Consider the following 27,633-nt stretch of genomic DNA (forward strand, 5'->3'; position numbering starts at 1 on the left):
ACATTTAAATAAATAAAACTAATTTGCATTCATACTTGACAGTTAAATCCATAGCTGGGGCGAAAGCCTGTGGAGCAGACGGGCTCCCAATTGAGTTCTATAAAATCTTTGCTAAAGAATTGACTCCTTTTCTGGTCAAATTATTCAATGTTGTTAAATCGGGAGGCATTGTCCCCCCCGAGGTTTAAGGAGTCTATCATCGTCAGTTTTGTTAAAAAAGGGAAAGATCATAAAGATGTGAATGCGTATAGGCCAATCAGCCTTCTTAATGCTGAATTCAAGATTTTGATGAAAATATGGGCCCAGCGTTTTACCCCGATTGCCCAGGCTTTAATCCACCCTGACCAGTCTGGCTTTGTGTCTGGGAGGTCGAAGTCGTCAAATACCAGGTTTTTAATCCAGACCCTTGATTATGTTTCTATCAACAAAATTCCAATTTTGGTTTCAATGGTCGATGCCGAAAATGCATTAGACCTGGTAAACTGGGATGCTTTATTTCTCGGTATGCAAAAATGTGGTTTCCCGACCCAGATAATTACTCTGTTGAAAAATATTTATCAAGGTGCCCAAGCCAGGGTGGTAGTTAATCCCAATGCGATAGGGACAATCAATATTAATCGAGGAACCAGACAAGGGTGCCCGATGTCCCCCATTTTGTTTACTTTTTTTATTGAGCCCCTAGAATTAAGAATTCGTGAAAATCCTGAAATCAAAGCACCAATAGAAGGAATGGCGAAATTAAAACTATTCGCCGATGATATAATCTTATATCTACGACCTGATAAATACAATTTTGATCAGGTTCTATTTTAATTTTGTCTATTTGAACAGATCGGTGGATATAAAATTAATCAAAATAAAACAGAGATTCTAGTAATGAACGCTGATTGTAATTTTTTGCCTTTAAATCTTAAATCTCAAGCCCTAAAACAGAACCAATTAGATACTTGGGTATCTATGTTTCTAATCATTTCGATCAACTATTCAGTTTGAACTATTTATTTATGCGTAATAAAATAAAAATTCTGCTTGAGAGATGGACTCTTCTTCCTTTAACCTTAATTGGCCGTGTAGCATTAATTAAAATGTCAATACTCCCCTTATTAATTTTTCTCTTTATAAATGTTCCGTTAAAGATCAACTCTAATTTATTTCGAGAAATTGAGTCATTGATCAGGGATTTTGTTTGGAATGAGAAAGCATCCAGGGTCAAGTTGTCAGTATTGCAGTTGGGAACTGCTCAAGGGGGTCTAGCATTGCCAAATATTCGTTTTTATTATATGGCAGCGATTATGGATCTTGCAGCACGTTTATTGGATCCCAATGGGCTGCTTGATATGTTTTTTTTTCACAGAATGATACAAGAAGCAGGTTCGCAAGTTCCGATTTTTTTAAAAACAATTAAACTACCCAAAAAGACCAGGTATAAGACCATTTGGGAATTCTCCGACAGACTACGGTCTTGTTTTAAACTGGTAGGGTCCGGTGGTTTTTATTACCTAAAACTGGAAGAGTGTAAGATCTTTGGGCTGCAAATTCATTCTAGTAAGCTCAAAAAATGGAGAGATTCTGGGTTGGGTGATTTGGGCTCTTTTTTTCTAAGCTGGAAACTTATCACCTGGCAAGAGGTCCAGGACAGGTCTAGTCATCAATTAAAGACGGGGTTTTTGGAATATTTGCAGATTGTAAATGTAATAAATAAATACAGTCTTTCGGAATGCGGGCCACCATCATCTCTGGCTAATGCCCTTTATAAAGCGAAATTAAAAGGAGTGGTGAACTGGTATACTTTATTGAGTAAGGGCGAAGAGCCGTCTTTGGTTGAAGGTATCTTGGCCAAAATAACTTATGAAACTAACTGCTCCTTTTCGAGGCAGAAATGGGAGCAAGGCCCTTAGAGCTGCCAATTTCAAAAGGATGTCGTTTTTATCCCATTGGCTGGCCTATTTTACTCCAAAAAGCTTTAAATAAACGCTTTCCGGGAGTCGAAAATAAATGCTTCCGATGCCAACTTCGAGAGGGGGGGCGATTGGCTTCACATTTTTTTTACTTGCCCCAAACTCGAAATATTTTGGCGTACATTTTTTTTAGCAATAAGTCAGGCCATCGACAAGACGCTTGATCCTGAAGCTGAGGTTGCTTTATTTGGTATCTCAACAAAAAGATCTGACTTGTCCAAAGCCGAAGAATTTTATACGGTGATCTGTTCTTTAGTGGCCCGCTCCTTAATCCTTCAAAATTGGAGATCAAAGGAGTTTCCTTCTTATCTAAAATGGGTGAATAAAATGAAAAGGACAAAATAGTTTGAAGAGGCCTGCGCCAAAAGAGTTGGGGCAATGAATAAGTTTACTAGGAACTCTAAATTTTTTAGTAGTGATCAATTAATGTCCGGAACTTAGCACTTTAGCATAGGACACTTTTTTTATATAAGAAGTCCAGGATTAGTAAATATGTTCATCTCTTCTGGGTTGGCAAAAGGAAACGATAAGAACTATAATGTAGGGTTGTCTATATATTTCATGTTTAAGTATTTTGCACCATTTGTATCCTTCTGCAATTGTGATTTTAGAAACGACTGTATGTTACACTTTTTGTACCGGTTTCCTGCTCTGTATTAACCATAACAGCTAAATGCTATTAATTAATTAAGGATTTTATTGATCTTGTTTGATGTTTCCATAAGTTTTTCTATCCCTGATCATTGATTGATTATTGTATAATGTTTTTATGCCCATCCTAGCTGCTCAATAAAAAAAAAAAAAATACTTGACATAACATTTTTTTACTTTAAAAAAAAGTGTAATTGACACCTCTGATTCATATTGATGCAGTAGATGTTGGGGCGGCAATGGGAACGGTTGATGCCGGCCATGGACTACATCACCGATATGTTGTTTCTGTCCGTGGTGTAAATTGGGATGATGTATTGTCAAAAGATACGAACAAAATGTCTACTCAAGTGTCTTGTTGTTTTGTTACTAACAAAAACAATAAAAAGTTTAAAAAAAAGAAAAATGTAATAAACTGTTTACATTTTCTCTAAACTTTACTATAGGGAAAAGTCTATCCCAGTGGGGCGGACTCTGCTTACATGTGAAAAGATAGTGGTAGTAATTTTACACTATTAACGTAATTGAGAATTTTTAAAGATTTATTAAAAAATAGCCCCACACAAAGTATAATGTTTCTATTTACTTATGTAAGGGTTTTTTTTAGCTGTAGTAACTTAAAACTCGTAAATATGGCTCCACTCCATGTTTCAGGGGGTGGTTGTAGGAGAGTAGGATCTGCTTCTTATAGTTACCCCCACTTTTTTCTGATGTTTCACTGTTTTTCGACTTAGTCTGACTGGGATCCTGCTAATCAGGACCCCAGTCTATCTGCTTTCTCTATAAATTCGATTACCAGTACCTTAGGTACACTCCAGATTGGATTATGGAGTACCCTTATAAGTCCCTAGTATATGGTATACTATATACCAAGGGCATAGGTACCCAAGAGGCCTCTCAGGGGCTGCAGCATGTATTATGCCACCCCTGGGAGACCATTCAAAATGACACCACAGTTCTGCTACAGCAGCCTGTGTAAGGTGGTGCATGCACCCCTTACTTAGATATAGGTTCACTATACCTATCCATATCACTGCTCATATAAACCTATCAGTCACCCCTATGGCAGGCCTTATCAATCCTGAAGGCAGGGTGCTGGGTTTTATGTGAGAGGGTGCCCATGCATGAGCAGAGCCCCTCTGCAGCCTTTGGAACCTCTATTCCGGGGTTGTTTGTGATGCAACCATACCATATATTCTTAAGTGCATTATAACCTCGTGGTAAATGCTAACTTTAAAACGGCTGCATGGTAACATGTCGTGTTTGGTGTCAAACACCTTGGAATCATACCTCCACACCAGTAACTGGTGTGGGAGGTATGATTCCACCCTACTAGAAGGAGAAATATGACAGCACCGGTACACCCGGTACCAGCTTTCCAAGCTCTAGCATCACGAAATGGATGCTGCCAGCCACAGACACGAGTCTGCCCTCCTGCTGCTGGCCGAAACTCCGGCAGGGGACGGCTGGACAATAGGTTTCCTGTCACAGGGAGGTGTGGCCATCTCCCAGACAGGCTTTAGTGTATTGGGGCTGGGTGGGTGCACTGTGAGAGTGCTTTGAAGTCTGCATTGGGGGCACATTTGATGTTCCTGTGCATAGTCCACCTCAAACCGTTTGCAGGGGCTACCAGCCACTGCTCTGGAGCTAAACTGGATAAAGGACATGGGTGTAGTCACCCCTCTGTCCTGATCCTCCCATAGGTGGGTCCCCAGAGTTTGTCCCACCCCTTCCTTGGGTATAAAGTAGGAACCCCTGGCTACAGGACTTTAGATTTTACCTGGACGAAACTCTGCTACAGAATCCCAGAACTTCACCTATCTACACAACGTTGGATGACCGAAGAATCTCCCTTGGAGTAAAGGCACCAAAGACACATCTGTCCGGTTTGCAACTACGCAGCTCCTGAAGGACGCCGAAGATTTTGCAACACCGGAGGTGGGTTTCCAAGCTTTCCTGAGGCAGATCCGTGCTCTCAGCAAACCTGAGATCCAAAGCCCTCGTGGGGACCTTGCAACCCGAACCCCTGGACACCGTGCACATTTGCAGCAGTATATGCTTTTTGGCGATCCCTGAGCCTGTGCTTTGGGCTACTTGTAGTCCAGACCCGAGCAGTGATTCCACCAAAGATTTCTGGCCTACACTCCATGAGTGTCCCGTGGGCTGGTATTGAGTGATTCCTCTTGAGGTCCCATCGCGATCCCTTGTCTGTAGACTTGGTTACTCCAGACATGCCCTGACTCTCCATCACTTGGGGAGTCCACAGGACCTTGCTGGTCTACACCGAAGCCTTTTTACTCTCACCGCGTGGGTTGCCGTTGCCGAGGCTTGTTGGTCTCCAATCCTGACTCCGACCCCCCAGCACTCTACATCCTTCAGGGGACAGCTCGCCTGCGGACTTTGGTCATCGTCTACATCTTCTGGTCCCCGGGCCAGTGGAGTCAAGCTTCACCTCATCGCACCTGAAACACCGACATCGGTGGGCATTCGTCCATCATGACCCTGGTCACTGGCAAGTGACCCAGACGCTGTCCCCTCTGCTTTCAGGTTTGTCTCATCTTCGAGCCAGGCTTGGATCACACCGGACACTTTTCCTTTCTACGGCAGCAGCACTTTGTAGCAACTCGCCATTGAAAACAGCGAAGATTCCCGACACCATTTGACACCTATGCACCCGGCTTCCCTGGGTTAGGTAACACAAGTACTCCGGTGCTCACATGGGCGCTAGCCTTAGAAGCTTCTAAGTCTAAAAGGGTTTGCTCCAAGTCCTCTCCTAAGTGTCCGTAATCTTTAAAATTCCAACCACGGCTTTCCCATAGGATTGCATGGAGCTCGCGGTTGTGTTCTCACACTGCACGCTTCCCCCGTGGGTCCCCTGTGTCAATACCTTGGGTGGTTCCTTGGGGGCCCAGCGATTCTACGTGCTCTAGGCACTGTGTCTAGTCAAGTCATGGTTCTTATACCACTTTCTTAATATATGGTTTGGTCTCCCCCTGGGGCCCATTGTATATTGTGCTATTTACTGTCATTTTAGAACTGTAATATTGTGTGCCTTGCTCTATAATCTCATAAAGAGGTTAGTAGAGAGTGTTTAGTAATAAATACATATATTTTATATATTTACCTTGTGTGGTTCTCCTTTCATTTGGTCCTTCAGGAGGTTATAATCTGGTAAACCAAGCTGCTTTACATTCCTTCAAGACTTAGCCTGAAGGCTGCTCTCCATAGCTACCACTAGGATAGCTTTCAATAGAGGTAGTCTTTAACCTAATCATCAATAAGGGTTGTTTGGACTGGTACAAGTTGCCCTCTTTAACTAGTGGACAGCATATACCAGGCCAACTTCTCACAGTGGTGACATGTATGTAAAAAATGTGTAGTAAATTTACACTCTGAAATGATAAATAGCCAATAGCAGTACATTTACTACAATGTGTAAGAGTACATTTACAAGTGTGAATATAGTTACGCATACATTTATTTTTGTGACTATACCTCTATGTGTCTACAGTATACCACAGCAAGAAATGCAAAATCGGAGTCATGAATACTCTTTAACATTCTTCACTGATATGAATAATAACAAAGACGTTTGTTAGAGTTAGCTGTGCTACGTCTCATGACTTGTTTAACAACTTTTCTTTTACATGCTTTATAGGGATTGTCCAGCTCGACCAAGTGATCCTTGTCCTACTCACTACTGGAATGTTTGTGGGAGGGTTCTTCGGCTTTATTCTGGACAACACCATTCCAGGTAATTCCTTTCATCACCATTCTTAATCTAGGATTCTCAAGGCTCTCTTCACCCCTTTGCAGTAGTAGGATCATCAGATCAGAAAACAATTGCTGTTTCTGTGAAATATTCTTATTGCCTTGGTTTGCAAGTGCCATATCCAATTGCTACTCTGCATTATAAAGTCTACAAAACAACCACAGCACTTAATTCTTCTGTTGAAACTGCAATACTAGCGACTGATCATCCAAATGACCAGAGAGGTGTTTTGGGTGAACTATTGAGTGTACTTGTGCAGGAGAAATTTAGAGAGAAGGATGCTTTCTTTGTCTTTGGAATTGATTCTTAGAACAGCCTTACACTTGGGTTTTGATGACAACAATGGGGCTAATTTCATTTCAAATGAGAAACTCTGTTATGTTATGTTAAATGAGCTTGTACAGCGCACGTACACCAAATGGTTTCATGGCGCTAGAGTTCAGGGAATGCTGCAGCTGTGAGGGGTTTAGTTATATGCCTGGCGGAACAACCAGGTCTTTAGCTGTTTCCTAAACTGTGCCGAACAGGTCAGTAATCTCATCTCTACAGGGATAGAATTCCAGGATTGAGGGGCCAAGACCGCAAACCTTAGTCCTCCGTGTTTCTTACGTTTAAGGACAGACAACCCAAAAATTCAGATGAGAAGACTTAAGGTCCCAAGTGGGAACATAGCGCTGAATCCGAGAGGATACAAATGCTGGGCTGTTGCCGTATAGAGCTTTAAAGGTGAAACACCCCATCTTAAATGCGCAGTGTTTGGCAACTGGGAGACATTGTAGACTTTCCATTAATGGCTTAACATAGTGCCATTTGGGTTGGTGGTTGATTAATCTGTCCGCTTGATTTTGCACTAACTGCAGGCGCTTTAGATGATATGCTGGAATACCTGCATAAAGTGAGTTGGTATAGTCAATGCGGGAGATTACCAGCGCCAGGATGACTTGGGTTAGGGCTTCTGTAGTCAGAAATCTACTAATCTTCCTGATTCTTCGCAGCTGGAAGTAAGAGAAGGAGACCACTGTCCCAATCTGGGCGTTTGCAGACAGGTCACTGCTGAAAATAATACCCAGACTTTTGATAGAGCACCCTGGGAGTGGGGGGTTTCATAATTGAGGTGGCCAGAATTTGGAGTTCCATGGGTTGGCTGGCACACCCGTTGGGATCAGCTCTCTGTTATTGGGGTTTAATTTTAGATGATTACTTGTCATCCATTCACTCTATTTGCTCCTGAAACAGAATTCCAAGTCATGTGACCTTTGCTCATATGCTAGTTGTCATTTCACAAATTGTGTGCTGCTTATTAATTATATTAGAAATCACAAAATTGCAATGTTAAAGTGTTGGTCAAATGCCTAGGTTCCGCTTGTAAGTGTTGCTTCTAGTTCATGGATGCACTAAGGTGGTGAAATATTAAAATAATTCTAAATTTTACTTTCGAAAGCCACGTTGAAACATATGGGAACCTAGTGCATGTTTGTAACAGAAACTTATAAATGTGTGTTTAAAATGCATTCATCCCACTGAATTCAGTTAGAGGTTATTTGTCTAGATTGCACATGATTTTCCTAAAGAAACCAATCAATGAAATAAAAAAAAATGATCTAAGTGGGAAAAATAGAAATAAGTAGCAATGGTAAACTCTTCCAGTTGCAGAAGTGTATAGTGGTTGTCCAAAAACATACGATACCCACGAGCCATCAACAGCGCTATGGCTTATAATTTTTTATGTGGTTGTCCTATGCATCACTTCACAAGGTGAAAGCTAATAAAGAAAAAAAACTGAGGTTGTTTTATTAAATGTGCTCTCTGACTAACAATTGAAAGCCAGAAGTGTAGAGAAAATTAATATATAAACATTCCCACACTTCACCCAATCTAAAAAGTAACCCACGCATGTGAGAGAACCTATCACACGGTGGAATACAGGAAAAATGCAAACATGAAAACACCAAGATTTTGCTTTGAATTGCAATATTTCTTGGGATGATGTTCGCAGTGGCAGTTAAGAATGACCTGCATACATCAAACTTTGTGGAGAAATCACAGATTTTGCTCACATTTCTTAAAAAGTTCCGAAATTTGTAGAGATCACCAGAAGACCTACCACCCATTGTCCCCACACTTCTCCTGGTAAAATGTTTTTGACTATTCCAGTGATGTGCTTTAGAACCACGTACACATGTGAGGCACTATTTTTCTCGGGACAAATGTGAGAATGCGGGATGGTCCTGAGATTTCTGTCACATAAATTTGGGGAAATTACATAATTTGACCCTGATATTTGCAAGGTATTCTGTGAATGAAAACATTATAGGATCCATGCAAGCCATACTAGCCTGGTTTCTCTTCAGTCACTGGTTTTCAGAAATGTCCACAGTTTTTTTAATTTTTCTTTAGATTATGTTTATTAACAAATTTGGCGTACATTTAGATATCATACAACAGATTACGGGGATAGCATACTCTCTCACTACATTTATAATAAGGTATTGCATTAACGAGTTCAATGTCATCCACAGCACTCCTCCGTTTCTTGATCTTTGAAAGAAACACTTCATACATTATAAAAAAGTGATTCATGCAGGCCTCAGTGTCTTCTATACTTCGTCCAACAACCCCAAATTTTATACCATTTCTTAGGGCAACCTCTGCTCTGAAACACCACTTTTTCTGCCTCACAGCACCAGTCCAGTTCTCCGCATCACTGAATCACTGTTGGTGGTTGGTTCTTTCACCATGCCCTTGCTATGTTTATTTTGGCTACAATGTCATGCTGTTGTAAGCCAATGTGTTACATATTTAGGTCATCTATCTTCTCCTGTCACACATAATATATGCCATTTGGCATTCCTAGGGACTTCTTGTCCCACCACCTCAACTATTATCTGGGTTATTTCTTTCCAGTACTTTTGTATATACGGGCAAACCCATAGCTTTTGGTAGATGGTGCCCCTTGCCCACAACCATGTGTGCATAAGCCAGCCTCACTGCGGTTCATTTGGTATAGGAGAGCTCTAGATGTATAGGATCTATGTAATATGTGTAATTGTATGAGACGGAATCTCGCCCTTATTGCCACCTCCCTTGGGCTCTGTATGGCCTCTGCCCAGCCGTCTTCCTCCATTAAACCTAGGTCAATCTCCCATGCCGCTTGAAGAGACACTAACAGGTCTGGAGTATTATTCATTATTTTTTTATATATTAGAAAGGTTGATTTAGATGCCATAGGATCTAATAAGATTCTGTCCTCTAGGCGTGTGTATTCTGCTATGTGTTCACCGTCTGGTACATGACATTGCAGTGCATGTTTTAATTGAATATATCTGTAGTCTTCGGAATCAGGCATTTCGTATTCCTTTTGTAGAACGTGAACCTTAATCATCTTTTGCCCTCTCCACACGTCCCCCAGATATCTATCCCGAATATTCCCCATTTGCGAAACCCCTGTAGTCCTCCAACATCCCTTAGGAGGTCACTATCCCACAATGGGGTTTTCTCTGTTAGTTTTCCGTCCCAACCCAAAAATGTTGTTGCCTTCCTCCATATGTGAATCACCTGTTGGGTGTGTGGTGGCAGCTGCTTTCCCACCCTTTTATGGTAAAGTGCCACTTGGTATGCTCTCTTCCCCATTGATAGATGGTTCACCCTATAGGGGGGTTCATCTCGCCCCATGAATACCCACTCATTGATTGTAACCAATTGTGATGCCCAATAATATTTCCTTATGTCTGGGATTGCCAAACTACCCTCAAACACTCACTTCTGGAGTTTGTGTAGTGCTATTCTCAGGCTTCCCCCTTCCCATAAAAGCGATCTTATTTCACTATCTACTTTCCGAAAAAATTCCAGTGGCATCCTACATGGCATATTTTGCAGGACATTTAGAAATCGTGGCAGCGCCATCATTTTGAACAATGTTGCCCGTCCTATCAGAGACAGCAGGAGTTGTCTCCAATGTTTGACGTCCCTTCGAAGCCTATCTAATTTGGGCATTAAGTTTTCTTCTAGGAATTCCGTGTCTGTTTTAGAAATTATTATTCCTAAGTATTTAAACTTGTCTTTGACCATTAGTGCTCAAGTGCTGGATGGTAGAGCAAGAACGGGTCCGGCAAGCACGTCGATCAGGGATTTGTCCCAGTTTACTTGGTAGCCAGAATACCCCACAAAGAGGTTAAATATATGGAGGATACGGCCTATCGATGATTTTGGGCTTGTGGTGTATAGGAGTACACATCCACATATAGAGATATTTTCTCATCCCATCCATCACTCCCAGGATACCCCGTATCATCGGGTCACCTCGGACCCATGCCGCTAAGGGCTCCAACGCCAAGGCAAAGAGCATAGGGGAGAGAGGGCATCTCTGTCTAGCACCTTTATGCAGGGCCAGTGATTGGGACACCGCGCCATTTACCTTCACTCTTGCCATCGGATTAAATTACAGTAACCGAACCCAGGCTCTGAATTTTGGACCAAATCCAAACCGCTCCAACACCACGAATAAGTAATTCCATTAAATGCTGTTGAATGCCATTCAGGCGTCCAAAAACAGTAAAACTGCATTCTCTTTTAGTCTCAGTGCTGCCAAGACATTGGACCCCGTATAATCTTCTTAAATTGAGCCAAGTACTCCTACGCGGCATAAAGCCAGATTGAGCAGGGTGTACTATGGACATTATTATACCAGCGAGTCTTGTAGCTCAGACTTTTGCCAGTACCTTCACCTCCATATTTAGCAACGATATTAGATAATAGGAGTTGCAGTCTGTCAGGGGTTTACCCTTCTTTGGAATGACCACAATAGTAGCCAACTTTTGGTCCTCAGGGTGGCTACCTCAGACCAGTACCTCCCTGAACATGGCTAACATGTGCAAGGCTATTTCAGATGCCATTCCTTAGTACAGTTCGGCTGGAATACCATTTGGTCCAAGCGCTTTGCCCGACTGCGTGGTTCCGATGGCTCGCTTAATGACTTCTGTTATAAGGTCCCCCTCCAGCACATCTTGTGCCTCTGAGAACAATACCAGGAATCTAGCATCCTGAAGGAGTGCAACAGAGTCAGGTCCTTCTCAAACGGAGGTAGAAGTATATTGTGTCTCGTAGTGCGTTGCAAACGCAGCAGCTATCTCTTTTCATGTATTACAGATCTCCTCTTCTGGGGTGTGTATTTCAAGCACCCAGTTTCTTGCTTTGTCCCTCCTGTCTAATCAGGCCATCAATTTGCTGGCTTTATCCCGACCTTGTACAGACAGTGTTGTGTCCCCCTAGCCTGCGCTCAGGCCGTCCCCTCCGCTATATCTTTCATTTCCTTCAGTCCTTCTGTACTGTGAATTTGGTGTTTAACTTGGGCAAGTATCTCCTTCGCTTCTCATTGCAATGTCTCAAGGTCAACCAGTTAGGCCTCTAGGGTATCGTATCAAAGCCTTTGCTCTTTCCTTTTAACGCCGGCGACAGCCTGTACATGTGCTCTAACCACGGTCTGGTATGCTTCCCACAATTTTCATGCAGAGTCTACGGAACCCATATTATTCTTATGGTATTACTGTGTCCTTTCCCTCAGTTTGTCTCTAGTTTGTTTGTCTTTAAACAGCCAAGGATCCAAGTGTGGTGACTGTGCAGTGTCTCTCGTGGGTCCTATCAGTCAGACTTCTACTGGTGAGGGATTTGATATGGCACGTGCCCTATACGTTGCCTCCCGAAACCATCCTGCCTCAGGGGATTGTGTCCAGTCGGGAATAGCCCCCATGTGGTGCAGAGTTAAATGTGTGTGGTCTAACTTCTGGGTTATGTTCCCTCCGGAGATCCACTAGTCCTAGGGCTTCCGTGAATGCTCTCAGAGGTTCTATTCCCACTCTCTTTTCAGAGGTTGACACTCTGTCTATGTCAGGGTTTATTACTGCGTTCATGTCCCCACCCAGGATCAGGGTGCCGCTTGGCAGTTCTAGCAGTATCTTACTGAGGGTCGGGAGGGTATCTGTATGCAATCGTGAAGGTATGTAAATTGAGCATATGTTTATAACCTTTCCTTCCCACATCCTGTCAGTGCTACGTATCTTCCCTGTTGATCACTCCATATCTTACCTGGTGTGAAGCGCAAAGCATTACAAACCAGTATACCCGTTCCCCGTGACCCTGTTGTGAATCCCACATCTGCAAGCAGCCTATATCCGTACCTATCTATTACCTTACAGTTGTTGCCCTTTAAATGTGTCTCCAGTAGGAGTACTATATCTGGTATGTTGCACCTTAGATATTGCAGTACAATAGTGCGCTTTATTTTATGACCAAGTCACTTACATTCCAGGTCATTATTTTCAAATTGGTCCGATCTCGAGGGGGCCCGCGTGTGGGCCTATATGGCTCATCTCTATAGGCCTATTTGACTCATCTCTATAGGCCTATTTGACTCACTATGCATCTGTTCCAATGCCATCAGGTATTGCTAGTGACTGTTGTGACCCTCATCATTTCAACCTATCTGACCCTCCCCTGTCGGTATATTAGCCAAGGAAAGTGTCATGTATAACTTCCATTCAACCCTTGTCAGCTTTGGCAATTCAACACCCAACCCCCCCCCCCCAACCTCCCCAACTCCCCCCTCCCTGCTAACCTGCGGGCATAAAACCACCCACCACCCCAACCAGCAGAGTGTCTGTCGCCCCATAACTTTAATACCTGAGAACAGGCGGGCTTAAGTCTCGAACAGTCCTGCCGCCACCCCGGCAGCCCCTCCCTTTGTCCCAGGTGTACTTTCACATTATATACATATCAAGCCGTCAATGAGATAATGCACATTACAAAAACATCAATTACTTAGCTGACTAAGCAGATTTAGTCTGTCATGTTATCCAAACGACTGGCCCGGGCATCTTCTATTAGTGTCTCTATTGGCCTTGTCCAGTTTTCCTCTGCTCCTTATGTGGTGGCCTCTCCCGGTGTTCAGTCTCTTTGTTTCCCTAGTTGTTCCGCTGACCAGGTAGGTCCCGCCGCCATTCCCAGGGACGTTGCCCGTTCTGTGATGGCCAGTTCATTGGTGGTGTTTCGCCAATGTTGGGGTTTTCCTGCCGTCCTCCAGCCGTCCAGCCAATCCCACGCCTCCTCCGGGGTTGCGAAACGCCAGACCTTGCCTTCCGCTGTGACTCTGAGTGTTGCAGGTAAAAGCATGGTGTATTTGATATCTTTCACACTGAAAGCTTTTTTTACCTCCAGGAAGCTGCGCTATTGTTGTTGAACTTTTCTGGTAAAGTCAGGAAAGAATGAAATGGTGGCGTTTTCACATTTGAGCGGCGGGGCACTCCAAGCTGTCTGCAAGACCACACCCCTGTCACAATAATGAAAGATTCTGGCAATGATGGGACGTGGTGGGGCTCCCGTCCTTGACCGAGTACCCAATACACGATGGGCCTATTCTACTGAAAAATAGTTGGATAGTCCCCTTGCTTAAAGCGCTCTGATGACCAGATCTTCCACAAATAAATCTACAGCTGGCCCCTCTGCTTTTTCCGGTACCCTAATAATGCGAATATTGTTGCACCGAGAGCACGCTTCTTGGTTTTCCAGCTTGGCCTCTAGTTGTCTGGTTGTGACTGTTTATGTGTTGACCTGTGGCTGAAGCGATTTTGTGTCCGCCGCGAGGCTCGTCGTGACCTCTGTCCACAGTTGTTAAGTTTCCCTGGATACTGGCGGACTCCGGACCCAAATATTGCTGCCATCTCTCATGGATTGTTGACATTTGAGGGTCATGCACAATAAGAAAACATCGGTTAAACCCAATATGCCCTTAACCAAGGGGTGCAGAGAGACTGTATAAGCCCCTGCTACGGTGGTAAATCCCAAAATCTGCCCATCCCTAGGTAAGGAAGGAAGGCCTTTGGCGTCCTTGGTGTGCAAATGGAGAGCATTTGGCTATGCATGGGAGGGATGTCAAAATCAATCCAAGAGAACAGCACCAATCCTAGGCATTTCTGCAGACCTGCTTTGGCATCACCCTCCTGTGGAAAGGGGAGAGTATCACTTTTTCATTTACACATTTCTCATTGAGTTCACTGTTTGAGGAGCTGAACAGTGCCCCTGAACACAGACCAAACTGAAAGAACATGGACCTTTTGGTTTCTTTCATTTTCAAATCTTTGACCTCTCCATTGAGGCAGAGCTTTGGGCCAACCCTCTTATCATTTGTCCACTGGACTTTTCTTTCGGACTGAGAGGTGAGGGGAGTTAACATTACATCAATAAAATTCAATTAACAGCGTAACCCATTTGGCTACACAGTAAGCACCAGGAATCAGTGACTAGAGTTAAGAAGGTTTATTACAAATTAGCAATCAAGTTAAGGTACACAAATTTCAGCACCATGCTATAAAGATACAGAATAATAACTGGGAAAGCCAATCTCCCAAAGAAGTTTAGATGTACCAGTATTAAGCAAACATGAAGTTCTGTCACAGCAATACAAAAGATCAGCAATACAATCTGGTGCTCAGAGAAGAGTTACTGGTCCTCTCTTCTATACATGAGTAAATCTAGAATCATCTAAGTTAAAGTCCGAACTAAGAGAATGGCTCATTAGTCTAAGGAATCTCAATCTTGATGGAACTGTAGAAAAATAGGACAATACGGGAAGGTACGGGAAGTGAGAGAAGGTGTCAGGTTCACAGAAGCTCGGTCAAGAGTCATCTTGGGTAAGGCAAATTTTGAGTGTTAGCCTAAGCCACACTCCTTAAGAATCAAAAGGAATAAGAACAGAGGTCTAAACCTCTCAAGGCCCAATGAAAAGTGGCTCTAACATTAGACAGTGTAGATTCCAGTTGTTCTCACTAAAAACACTTAGGTACTACCCTTCGGTTCGCATCATCAGGGGTTTCATTGCCATTTTCCATTCCCAATTTGTTAAGCTGTAACATTTACGAAATGTCCTACATTGAACATGGGAACGACATCGTCCTTGCTCACCCAAGCCATGCTGTAACATTGCTGAATAAGACTTTTAGTTAACACTTTGACTCTCCATGTTCCTTCGTTAAGGTCTTTTTCTCAGGCTCTGTTTCTACCGCTAATACAGTGGGGCAGATTTACAAGAAAGTGACGCGTCTATAAAGATGCGTCACTTTCCCTGCACCACCATTAGAAACCCTTGCGCCACTATGGATGCCCCGTATTTACAATATGGCGCACCATGGCGCAAGGATTGACAAATGTGTCAGAATTTCTGACGCATCTGTTGACACAAAAGTCACACATTGCTGGAGTGGTGTCGCAAGCACGACGCAGCTCCAGCAATGCAGGGGGAGGCCTATCATCATTGTGCCACGTCACTCCTTATGCCTGCTTCAAGCAGGCGTAAGAATTTGACGCAGTGGCGTCCTAGAAGTGGCGCAGTGAAATCTTGTACATTTCATTGCGTCACTTCTACAAGACTTTTTTGCGTTGGAACGCCCACCCTGCATACATTATACCTGACGCAGGTATAATGTGACGCAGTGCTTTACAACGTGACGCATCTCCATAGATGCGTCACGTTGTAAATGGGCTGCATTTTTACGCTGCTACGAAAAGTGATGCAACAGCGTAGCAAAAATTACGCAAGGGGCTTGTAAATCTGCCCCAGTGTTCTTACTATTCTCAAACTATCAATGTGTGTAAATGCACCTGCAATGGAAATGTCATGTCAGCAGAAATGTAAAACAGTATTTTATGCAGAATGAAAAACAGACCTTGTAAGGGCAAATTTAAAATATTAAATCAATGGTGCACATTTAATATGCGTGTGCACTTTCAAAACACAAATGAATATAACCTGTCAGTACATTAGATTCATATTGCATGTGGTATACAGTAACACTTTAATAAGCATGTATAAGTATGGCTACGATCTACATTTTATATGAAATATACATCAAACATTTGTGCACACATTACACACACTCAAACATGTAAACACATTCTAAATAGGTGAGGATGGTTTATTCATCAAGTCCAAAAATATCTCATACAGTTAAGGCACACGGGGGCATATTATCAAGAACCTGTGATAATCATCGCAAAAGTTACTTAACCCAACTTCCAACATCGCAGTCTATCGCGGGAATTTTACGCTGTGTTAACCAGGCATTCACAACATGGTGGTACAATGCGATAGTCACCTGACTGCAATAAAATCAACGCCACGCCGCAAAAATGCAAAATGCGAACGCAAAAAAAGCTGCGATGAGGCCAAGCACGATACAAAAATCTGTGAAAACTAGCTACAGGCCTGCAATTCACACACGTCAGGCGGGAACAATCACCATAAAAGTAGGAAAAAAAATGACAAACCAATGCCAAACAACAGCCAAGCACAATGGATGTTGCCGGAGCAAGTACGGAGGAGAACCAGAACCCCACAAGCACCCCGGAAGACCAGCCTGGGACCTCGGGGTCAGGGAAGGCCAAGGACAAGAAGAGTAGGAAGAAGCACTTCAGTCCGCAAGAGAACAGGATCCTGATAACGGAGGTGGTCGAACACCATCGACAACTGTTCGTCACCTCCACAGTGTCATTGGCGACAAAAAATGGACTATGGCAGGCCATTGTGGACATGGTAAATGCAGTCGGAGTGCTGAAGAGGACAATGGATGAGGTCGAAAGGCGCTGGAATGTCGTCAAGCGCAAAACCAAGCTGAAACTCGCCAACAACCGAAAGGCAGCAATGCAGACTGGAGGTGGCAGTCCTGCGCCACTGGAGGAATTGGTGTCCACAGTCATCAGTCGGACGACGGTGGTAGGAGTTGGGGGACCGGCCACTGCTCAACAGGACCAGACACAGCAGCACCAGGGTGAGTGACGACCAGGGACTGGGGGACGGGGGAGATGGGCACAATGGCACACATGCAAAAGTAAGTAGAGTACAGCTGCGGACAAATCATGCCCCAGACCCAAACTCCCACAAAGAGAACTATGTACCCAGGTATGCAACATCGCAGCACTGTATGAGCACAGAAGTCAGAGGCACACCGCATGTAAGGAAGAGGGGCAGCCAAATCAGAGCTGCAGGGGCGACTCCCCCAAAAGGCGGCACACACATCATGTGCACAGTATATCAACATTGACAACGAAGTGGCACAAACCGCAACACGTTCATCACAGAACAGAGGACACAACTGGTGCTGACTGGGTGTAGACACTGGCCAATCACAAGTGGCATTGCAAGGAAATGTTAGTTGAAAATGTACAAGTACAAACACACCGGCATGATGTTGTTGGAATGTCCACTGTCCTGCAGCAAATTGGCAGCCCCCCCGAAACAGCCACAATGTACACAGTCATGCAGTCTGTATGTAAACATGTACAATGCGACAACACACATGTGAACATATTGTTAAACTGCATCTCCCCTTCACATTGCAGAGGGACAATCACCACCTCCTGCAGAGCAGTCCCAAGCTCGCTTCTCTGATGACGAAGAGGACCACGACACCTTTGACTCAGATGCCCTGTGAGAGTTCATTGACAGTCTCCGCAGCACACCTCCAGGAGCAGGGCAGCCCAGCTGCAACGAGAAGAACCCACCCCCTGCACAGACCACACTGCAGGCAGCACCCACCACCACGGCTGCCTCCCAGGACCCCCACGAAGAACACATGGCCTTCCAACGCCGTGTGTTGGGATGCCAGGAGCAGCTGGCTGAACAGGTGCGGGTGGGCTTCGACCGCATGGCAGACATACTAGATGCCATACGTGGGTGTCTCACCACTCACAGTCCCTAACGGACACCAACAGTCCGCTCCATGCTCTCCAGCGAACCATGGCTGACATCGCTAGAGTCCTGACTGTGAGACAAGACTGACTGTCCAGTCAGAGTGGCTCCAGCGAGCTCGCCCAAGAGTCGGGACTCATGCGGAGGCTCATGGAGAACATGGAGCGGACCAATGCAGAAAGAGCGGCTGACACGGCTGCACACCGGCGAGAGGTAGCTGGGTTCCACAATGACCGCAAAATCATCCTCATGGCATTGTTGGCACAAGGCCTGGCGCAGATGCATGCTGCTGCTACCACTACATCCACATCTCCGCCCCCTGAAGTGTCAGTGCCACACAGTACGGCAGACATTCCACCTCCGGCCCCTGAGGTGTCACTGACACACAGTGCTGGACAGAGGCCAGCACCACCCACACGTGAGGCACATGAGACAGCAGAGGACGAAGATGCGGATGAATCTGCCCTCGTGGTCATGGCCGGTTTCAGCTTGGTTCTGCCCTCTGCATCATCACCTTCCACTGTCCCCTGATACACTCTGTGACACTCACCTTGGACCTCGCAATGGACTGCCATATTCTCTTTCATCGCTAATGACCCAGCTATCAGATTGCGGACTGAACTCTTCCACTTTCTTTGTACCTGTCATTCCCCTGAATAACTCTGGCTGGCCCTCCACGGGCAAATATTTGAAACTGTGGTTTGCATGGCCCTGTACTGCTCCAGATGCAACAATCCACTGAATGTGCATTAAACATTCTGAATCACACAGATGTGTTGTCTCTATGGTCTTTCAAGTGTGGTAGTATGGATGAATGTAGGGTCAGTGAATTTTTCTTCCGTACATGTGGCTCATGTCGTTGCACTTTGGTCACAGGGTGACACATTGCCGATTTTCGTCAGTGTGGCGCCAACGCAACAACAGCGACACACGCATTTGTAACTCCCTTGTCCAGCCCCGTACGGAACCACGCACAGAGCCCCTGTGTGATTGTTCAAAAACGTACGCTGTACTGGCATACGCCAGGCCAGCTCACTATGCTTACGCTCCGGCGGGGACAACAAGACCACATGTGCCCGGACTTCCCTGTAGTGATCTGCTGCCCACAGGTCTAGTTGTCAGCATGCCACGGCCACTCCCTCACGGTTGGTTTACACCCACACCACACCCATCCAGCACGCGCATCACAGCACATGTGACCCTGCCAATAAAACGGGCTGGGCGTAAGTGCACGACGCCATTTCCAACCTATCCTGGGGTGTATCCGTGTGGTGTGCATGTAGGCATGGGGGCCCAGGGGCATGCGACATCACATTCCACAGGCCCGGAGAGGACATGATGGCGTCCGCACCACGATACCCAATCATAGAGGGTCCATGACTAGCGGGGCACAGACTTGGTGGCACCGGATACACTGTGGGTGGCACAGGCACACCGCCACGGGATGGTGACTTTCGGGCACAAGGGAGAGGCACCTTAAGTGCTGAGCGGGTGTGCAGCCCGGATGGCTTAGGTTTTGTGTGCCCTGCTGGACCGCAGTGTAGGCCTGAGCCAGTGGGCAGCGCGGGCCTACCGCCATGTGGCGTCGCCTCGGGGATCACAGAGTTAGTGGCACATATGAGGCTGAGCGGGTGTGCAGCCTGCAATAATGCCGGGTGCACTGGTATGTTCTCTGCCATGGAGTTATTAAGACCCAACACCAAATGTGAGACCTGGTGGCCTGCGTAGCGGGGCTGCATGATGTGGAGGGTGCCATGCCTGTGGGCCCCTGGCTTGTGGCTTGCAACGGCACGTGGTGGGACCTCTTTTCTACACGCCGGTGGCGGAAGGTGAGCAGTGAGGCCTGCGTGCGCAGGGGCTGCCATGCACCACTGGGCGGAGGGAGGGGCTGGGGTGCATCTGCCTAGGTACTTTGCCATGACGGATCTGTCTCAGATGTGGGACCTGGTGGACCGCACTACATACCGGCACGTGGTTGGAGACACACCGGTGGCAGCAGGTGAGCAGTGTGGCCTGGGTGCACAGTGTAGACACTCTCTCTTCCTGCCCCTCTCTGCTTTTCTCTATCTCTCTCTCCCCCTCTCTGTCCGTCTATCTCTCTCTCCCCCTCTCTGTCTGTCTATCTCTCGCTCCCCCTCTCTGTCCGTCTATCTCTCTCTTTCTCTCTCTCTCTCCTTTGCTCTCTCTCTGTCCCTTGATGTGCGCAGGACACAGCTTCTCATCATGGTTTTTGTCTTGCAGGCTGTGACCTATGGATTGGCCCGAAGGGAGCCGACATGTGTCTCCATTTCTGTTCTGTGTTTATTTTAATACATTTTCATTTGTTGCTTGCTTGCCCTGATCTTGACACACATGTTCAAGATCAGGGCAGGAACTGCACCAAAATACCTGCAAAAATTGGTTAGGCCCCATGTTCCTACACGCAATCTCCGTTCTTTAAATGGAGCAAATTTCGTGGTTCCCAGGTTTAAACTGGCCCGAATGGGGGGGAAATCTTTCTCCCATCTGGGACCAGTTCTTTGGAATTCCCTCCCCTTAGCCTTACGGAAGGAGGAGAATTTTGCCAGTTTTAAGAAAAACGTTAAAACTTGGCTTTTTAATAAATAATTGTGGTCCTTGACAGTTACTGCCTCTATGTTTTGACCTCTTAGCCCTGGCGCCGGGAAACCCTTTGTGGGTATCTGTGCGCATTACAAATGCAAAAAATAAATAAATAAATAAATGGTGAATGTGTGATGCTCATTTTTGTGACATCACATGCATGTCACCAGATGTGATTATGCGACATTATGCGGGTTATTTGGTATATCGTTCCATGTGGTTGATGTGACATATCTTTGTCCGGGGGTGGGTATGGGTGCCCGGAGTGGGGACCGGGGGGTGGGGAATCCTGGGGGTGATGGTGGTGGGTGTTGTTGCCCTCTTGGGGCTCCGGGATGCATGTTCTGTGGCTCCATGGCATCTGTTGTTCTTCAGGTATGGCTCTGGGATGGGCTCCCTTTTGTGGTGCAGGTTGTAGTCCGACTTTGCACCAGGTCGGAGCAGGTGTTAGTTTCCTGGTGCTAATGCGCCTTATCACATGTTTTTGTGTTCTTATCGCCGATGTGGCTGGTCGTTGAGAATGTTGTGGAGTGGTGTCGCGGCTTTTTGCTCGGTAACGTCTACTCTGCATCTCATTAGCGATGGTTGCCGGGGTCATCTTTGGCGATGTTTTTTGCGGCTGCTATCGCCGGAAATGTGGTGATATGGGCTGTTTGCACCAGCTTGTGAATGGGGAGATAAATTTATCACATATTTGGCTGCGTTAAGGTGAAAGCTCCTTGAGACTATGGCCCACAATGTTATGTATACATTTTCTAATTCTACAGTGAATGCACTTCAATAATGAGGGCAAGTGCAACATTTCATAATAATGTTGTTATGCCACACAGGTGCACGTTTAGGTTATGCATTGTTGACCTGTAAAGGTGAGGTTAAAATTACCCTGTACAAATGTGCTTGGGTCGCAGTGCATCACGGAAATAAAAACATATCTAGGTTTGCAAGGAAAGCTCTTCCCTTGAAGTCTGAGTTGAGGACTTCAAAAGTGAATCCCTTTGGCGAATTCCCTGTTCCTGATGTGAGGACATGATGCTCAAGTTACCTGCACTACAGAGAGAGTACAGAGAACCTGAATGTCATGTTACCAGCACTAAACAAGTTAATGGTGGTGATAAAGAGTGTTTATTTATGAGAAATGGGAACTATATGACTCATGAAATTGTTTACTTAACTACTTAATAACTTTTAGGTATAGATTCAGGTTTTTATTTTGGTTTACTGTTTGATGGAAAATGATTTTTCTTAAATATGTTGGCTGATGAGAGGTGATACCCCGAAACCATTCCTAGGATGCTTGTTTTCAAATCCAGGAAGGACCTGGACTGCCAGTTTGGGCTGGATGGTTCCCATGGGGAGCAGGGTCAAGGTTGATCTGTATATGGATGGATCCAAACTAGAATGGCATAGCAAGCAAAATAAAGATGGATTAAACCCAGTTCTGTGACTGGTGTTGAATGTTTGACAACGTTCAGCATTCGGTCCATCATCTTTTTGTGTTGCATTTGTTGCCCTAAGTGGAAAGGGTATGACCAGACATGGATCCCGTGCTCGCTAGGCCACAGATTTTAAGCTAGCCTGACTGATGAGGGGTGATAACACAAAACCGGTCCCAGGATGCTTGTTTGACAGTCCAGGGAGGACCTGGCCTGGAAGTGCAGGTTGGATGGTAAACAATGTTTACAACGCATCGTTTACACCGCTTGCCATTACAATGCAAGTCATTACAACAACACGTTGTTACATCGCATGCCAATGACTTACTGTAGGGGCCGAAGGTGTTGGATTTGTTGGATTTTCAATCCAATACCTTCCCTACTGTTGCACACACTGGAGTTGGAATAGTAAATCATACTATTCCAAACTCCAGCGCCCCCCCAAACAGCAAGTTGTTGTAACAACTTGCGTTGTAATGGCATGCGTTGTAAATGCATGGATTGTAACAAGTGCTATTCAGTCTGGAATGTTTCAATGGGGAGCAGGGTCGAGGTTGATTTGCAAATGGCTGGATCCAAACTGTAATGGCGTGGCGAGCAAAATAACGGTGGATTAAACCCAGATCTGTGACGGGTGTGAATGTTTGACAATATTCAGCCTTCCTTTTTGCGTTGCGTTTCAGAGGATTGCCAACTACAAGTCTGGTAAGTACCATGCCACATGCCTTGAGAAAGGGGGTTGTAGTACATTTGAAGTGGTCTAGAAGTGGTCTAGAAGTTATGTACAAACCTGAGGACAACAGCCAGCCTCCCATCAATGCAATTGTGCTGCAATAGCAGAGTATCCATATGATATATCTGAATTCCCAAACAGCAGAAAGTATATGTTTCTCAACTTTAGGGTGGAAATGGTAATCTCCCCTGATGTCCCTCCTCCAACAGACTTGGTATACCATCTACCTTGTGTTCTTTGCTGCAATGCCAACACTACGATTTTTCTAATTGTCCTTGGCAAATAAACTAGTGGCTCTAAATATAGAGTGAAAAATCTAAGAGAAACCTGGCACTAGCAGGTGTTCATCCTGTAAGGCCAAAGTCTAAAATCTTCCTACTTGTCATGAGTCTAGCGGTACTGATGATGTACAGTAGTCAAACCCACTATTGTATGATGGATAATAGCTATTCTAAAATACTCCTGCTAGAGCCAACAAACTCCACGACAGACACACAGGGCTGCCTTCATATAGAATAGATAGAGGTTATTTGATACTGTCCTATTCTTGATTTCTTACCATGCACACTTCATATAAAGCCTTTCCCCATAAAGGCTCACAGAGATTTTGATTGTGATTAGAACAAGAGTCAATAAATGTCCAGTAGCTCCTCTCAGAAGGAAACATTCCTTCTTGACACTTGTATTTGTGACCATTTATATTTTTATTCATGGATATGCAGCATCTATTTTTTAAATGTTTTATTTATTTACATTATAGAGAGCACAATTAGCTGTATAAGCATTAGTGTGCTAATAAATCTACTAAGTATTACAACAATATAAGAGGTAGCATGGCCAAATCTTTGCTGAGTCTATACAAATTACTGAGCAGATAACTACTTCAGAGTAAGTCCAAAAGTCCATAGTTATGGAAACTTCTTGCTTTAGTCCAAATGTTAAAGTTCCAAAATCTATGGGGGGGCGTGGCTGAGTAAGCAACCAAGATGGCCGCTTAACTTTGTAGCTCCCGAGCCGTCTGCCTCCTTTCTTCATCTGCCTGCATTCCCAGGCCAAAGTACAACCTCCCAATGCAGAGCAGGTAATTGAGGAAACATCCGCAGACAAATGGGGCTGGTCGTGATTCCCGAAAACGCCTGCTGAGCCGTGAAGCAGCTGCCAGCGCTCCCGGACCCGACGCGGCCCTCAGAGGCCCCAAGACGACAGGGGTCTTGGGTGAGCCTGAGGGCAGGGTCTGCCGGGAGCGTTCGTGGCGGCGAGCTGCCACTGTCTGGGGGCCTTCGGAGAGCCGGCGAATCTGAGTTGCGGAATGGGAGCCCCAGCTGAGTCTGCATCGGAGCCTGTTCCGGGTGCTGTACGGTGCCTGCAGATGCTGAACACGGCAAGATGTAGGAGGTAGCATGCTGCCTAATCGGATCCTTCCTCCGAACAACGCCTGGTTCTTTCTAATTTATTTTGTTTGATGCAGGCATTGTGAAAGTGCTGCCATGACCCAAGACCCAACATATGCGGTTATCTACACAGATGGAGTAAGAGCGCGATGCTTATGGTGGGCCCCCCTTCCACTGCATGCCCTGAATACTGCACCAGCATGACTGGCCGAAGTACGATTTACTGAATAGCGCCACGAGTGAGGCATTAGCACATAGCGTCCCATACGCATCATACCTGCTAATATGTTCGCTGTGTCCCTCAAAGCCTCAATATAATGGTTGGCAGTGAAACCAGGGACTAACGCAGTTGGGAGCAGTGGGCCCCGCATAGTAAACCAATTCCTCAACATCTTTCTGACTTGCAGAGTCGCCTCCCTCGCCTCTGCAGTACCATAATGGGGCGGGCAGACCACAAGCAGCATCAGCTAAGCTTTGAGGCTGGGAAAACCCCTCGGCGCGAAGACTCCGAGCTCCCCACGGAGCCAGAACCGCAACAGTTGGAAGGTGCCAAAGCCATATTGGCCGAGCTATGGGCCGGGTTCCAGTCTATCGATGCCAGACTAGACACCCTTTCCACGCACCTAGACGACATACATGGCTGGCTGGAGGCGCCGGACTCCCGGATCGGCAATGCCGAACAGCGAATCTCAGATCTGGAAGACACGCAACCCACCACGCAGAGAAGACTAGAGAAGACGGAGGACCTGCTCAAGCAACTCGCCATGAAAGCGGAGGATTTAGAGGCGTGGATGCACCGGAACAACCTCCGTATTGTGGGTGTAGCCGAACCCACAAACACCGGCCCCATGGCCAAATTTGTCGAATCTATCCTCTTCGAGGTGTTTGGGAGAGAGGCGTTCTCTGCCACATTTGAGGTGGAATGCGCACACTGAACATTGGGACCTGCTCCGATACCTGGAGCGACCCCGAGAATGATTATTGCCAGAGTACTCAACTATCACGACTGGGATGTGGTGCTGAGGCTGTCACGGGAACGTGGCTCCCTCAGCTATCAAGGATTGAACATTTCTATTTTCCCAGACTTTAAGCAAATGGTGCAGGAGGCGCGCCGCAAATACACAGAAATAAAGCGTTCTCTTCAGAAAGCACACTATGTTGTACCCCGCCAGGCTCCGAGTCCAGATGGGCTGCAAAAAGCACATTTTCGATTCTACGGTGGAAGCCGTGCAATTCTGGAAGAAGCAACAAATCAGGGACAAAGCACAAGGGAAGGCTGATGGACGTGACCCTGGTTCCTAACGATGGCCGGCTGACTATTGACCTGTCACTCAATATGAACCCTCTTCTGGTTTTGATGCATATTATCGGCAATTTCCGGGATTTATTGGGGGCCGCCGATGACATTTGTGCGAAACCCTGTCACCGCACCTCTGCCGGACTGCAACCCTGAGTAGCGAACAACTATTAATGTGAATCAGGCACATATTGGGCGGGCATGAACCTGACACATGCATATTCCATGGACCGACGACTCATTGGAGTGTTGCCTTTCCCCGCAGTATGTTCTCCTGTCTGTTCTTCCCTTTCTCCCCTCCCATTTCCCCCTTCCCCTATATTTGGGAGTGTTTGAATGGGATTCACCGGATGCCTCATTTTTGCGTATCCGATGTGGGCGGGGGTGGAAACTGGGTTGGGTGTTCTGGTTTCTTAATATCGGTTGGTACAGAAAAAGTCTTGCTTGAATAACGACGGGTACACTTTTCATAACTTTACAACCTGCAGTGATCAATCTGATACCGGTCAAATGATCTCCAAAAGCATGCAAGGCCGGTGCCTTAGCCTCAAATGCCTGTCCTGAAATGTGAGGGGATTATCTAGCCCTAAAAAAGGGCGCCAGGTCCTGGCATACCTGACCAGACATAATATCCAGGTCGTCTTCCTTCAAAAAACACACTACGCACCGCTCCCAACACACGGATTTGCGTCCTCATGGGGGAGCCACCTATTCTTTTCTAGCGATATCACATACTCACGGGGGTGTGTATATTGATACTTCGCTCTCTCCCTTTTCAGGTCTCTGAGGTTGTAAAAGATGACGAGGGAAGATATCTGATGGGTTCAGGATTGCTGGGGGGAGAGCCCGTTCTGTTTATTAATGAGTATGCTCCTAATGTGGACATAGTGATTTTTTTCCTAGACTTACGGCACATATTGATCGATTGGGCGCTGATAATATACTGCTGGGGGTGAATTTAACCTCACACTTGACCCCATGGCTGACACTACTGGTACAGGCCGCAACAAAAATCCTCCTACCACACGGGGACTGACCAACTTGTTGCTGTCTGCCTTACTCACTGATCCCTGGCGCAAGAAATATCTGGGAAGCCATGCCTACTTGTTGGACTTGGCCCTTTTTGCAGGGTCATCCCTAAACTTTTTGCCTTCCTCCTGTATTTTTTCTGACCTGTTGTTGGCTGTTTTATGACTCTGGGCACCTTACCACTGCTGACCAGTGCTAAGGTGCATATGCTCTCCCTATGGTAAAATGTATACATTGATTGGTGTCCATGTTTGGCTTATTCGGTTTACTATCAGCCCCTAGTAAAGTGCACCAGGAGTGCCAGGGCTTGTAAATGCGAATGCTGCTGGTGGGCCTGCAGCGCTGGTTGCGCCACCCACAGAAAGCGGCCTTGTAAAATGTGTCTAGGGTCTGCCACCGCAGAGCCTGTGCGCGGTCCGGGACCGTCGCGCTGACTGCGCAAGTGCCCCCACTTGCCAGTCCCTAAACCTTCCCTTACTTACATATTAGCCACCCCTCTGGTAGGCCCAAGGGCCGGGTGCATTGTAGGCATAAGGTAGGACATGCCCTGATGTGTGTGGCATGTCTTAGTAGTGAATTACAGCCATTTTCGTTCTTCACTATTGAAGGCTACCTGCTCTCCATAGGCCAGGATGGGCTGCCGGGATCACGCCGACGCTGTGACCCCAGTGGACTCAGAGAGCATGGTAGAAGTGTCAAGTTTAGTATGCCTGAACTCAGAATAATAAAATACTTCTTTTAGTAAAGTTTATTTTAATATCCTGCGTTTGTAAATACTACTTTTAGAAAGTTAGTATTTACTGACCTGGCCATTTCAGTCCGCCTCTGCTGTGTGTGTGTGTTCTGCCTAGCAACAGTAAGGAGCAGGGTTGGGGAATCCCCAGAGACAGGCTAGCTGCCAGGTGGTGGGTAGAGAGATTACACCAGGATGGGTGGGAGGAGTCCACCTTGACTCTTGAATAGACCTGTGCTCTGCCACCACAAAGCCGGCGCCGCCCCCTGTGGAGCGGCTGATGTCTCTGCCCTGCTGCTGA

The 27,633-nt window shown here is 45.9% G+C and overlaps 1 protein-coding gene across 1 annotated transcript in view; it reads left to right on the forward strand.

Annotated features, from left to right (window-relative positions):
- The window catches only part of LOC146854203 (solute carrier family 23 member 1-like), a 411,177-nt gene that overhangs the window by 358,693 nt on the left and 24,851 nt on the right, over window positions 1–27,633 (forward strand). The window contains exon 11 of the mRNA XM_085651985.1: window positions 6,268–6,363. Within this exon, the coding sequence (XP_085508111.1) occupies window positions 6,268–6,363 (96 nt within the window). The remainder of the gene's footprint in view (window positions 1–6,267; window positions 6,364–27,633) is intronic.

This window comes from Triturus cristatus, chromosome 4_1 (assembly GCF_964204655.1).
Source record: "Triturus cristatus chromosome 4_1, aTriCri1.1, whole genome shotgun sequence".
In the NCBI taxonomy this organism is placed as follows: domain Eukaryota; kingdom Metazoa; phylum Chordata; class Amphibia; order Caudata; family Salamandridae; genus Triturus; species Triturus cristatus.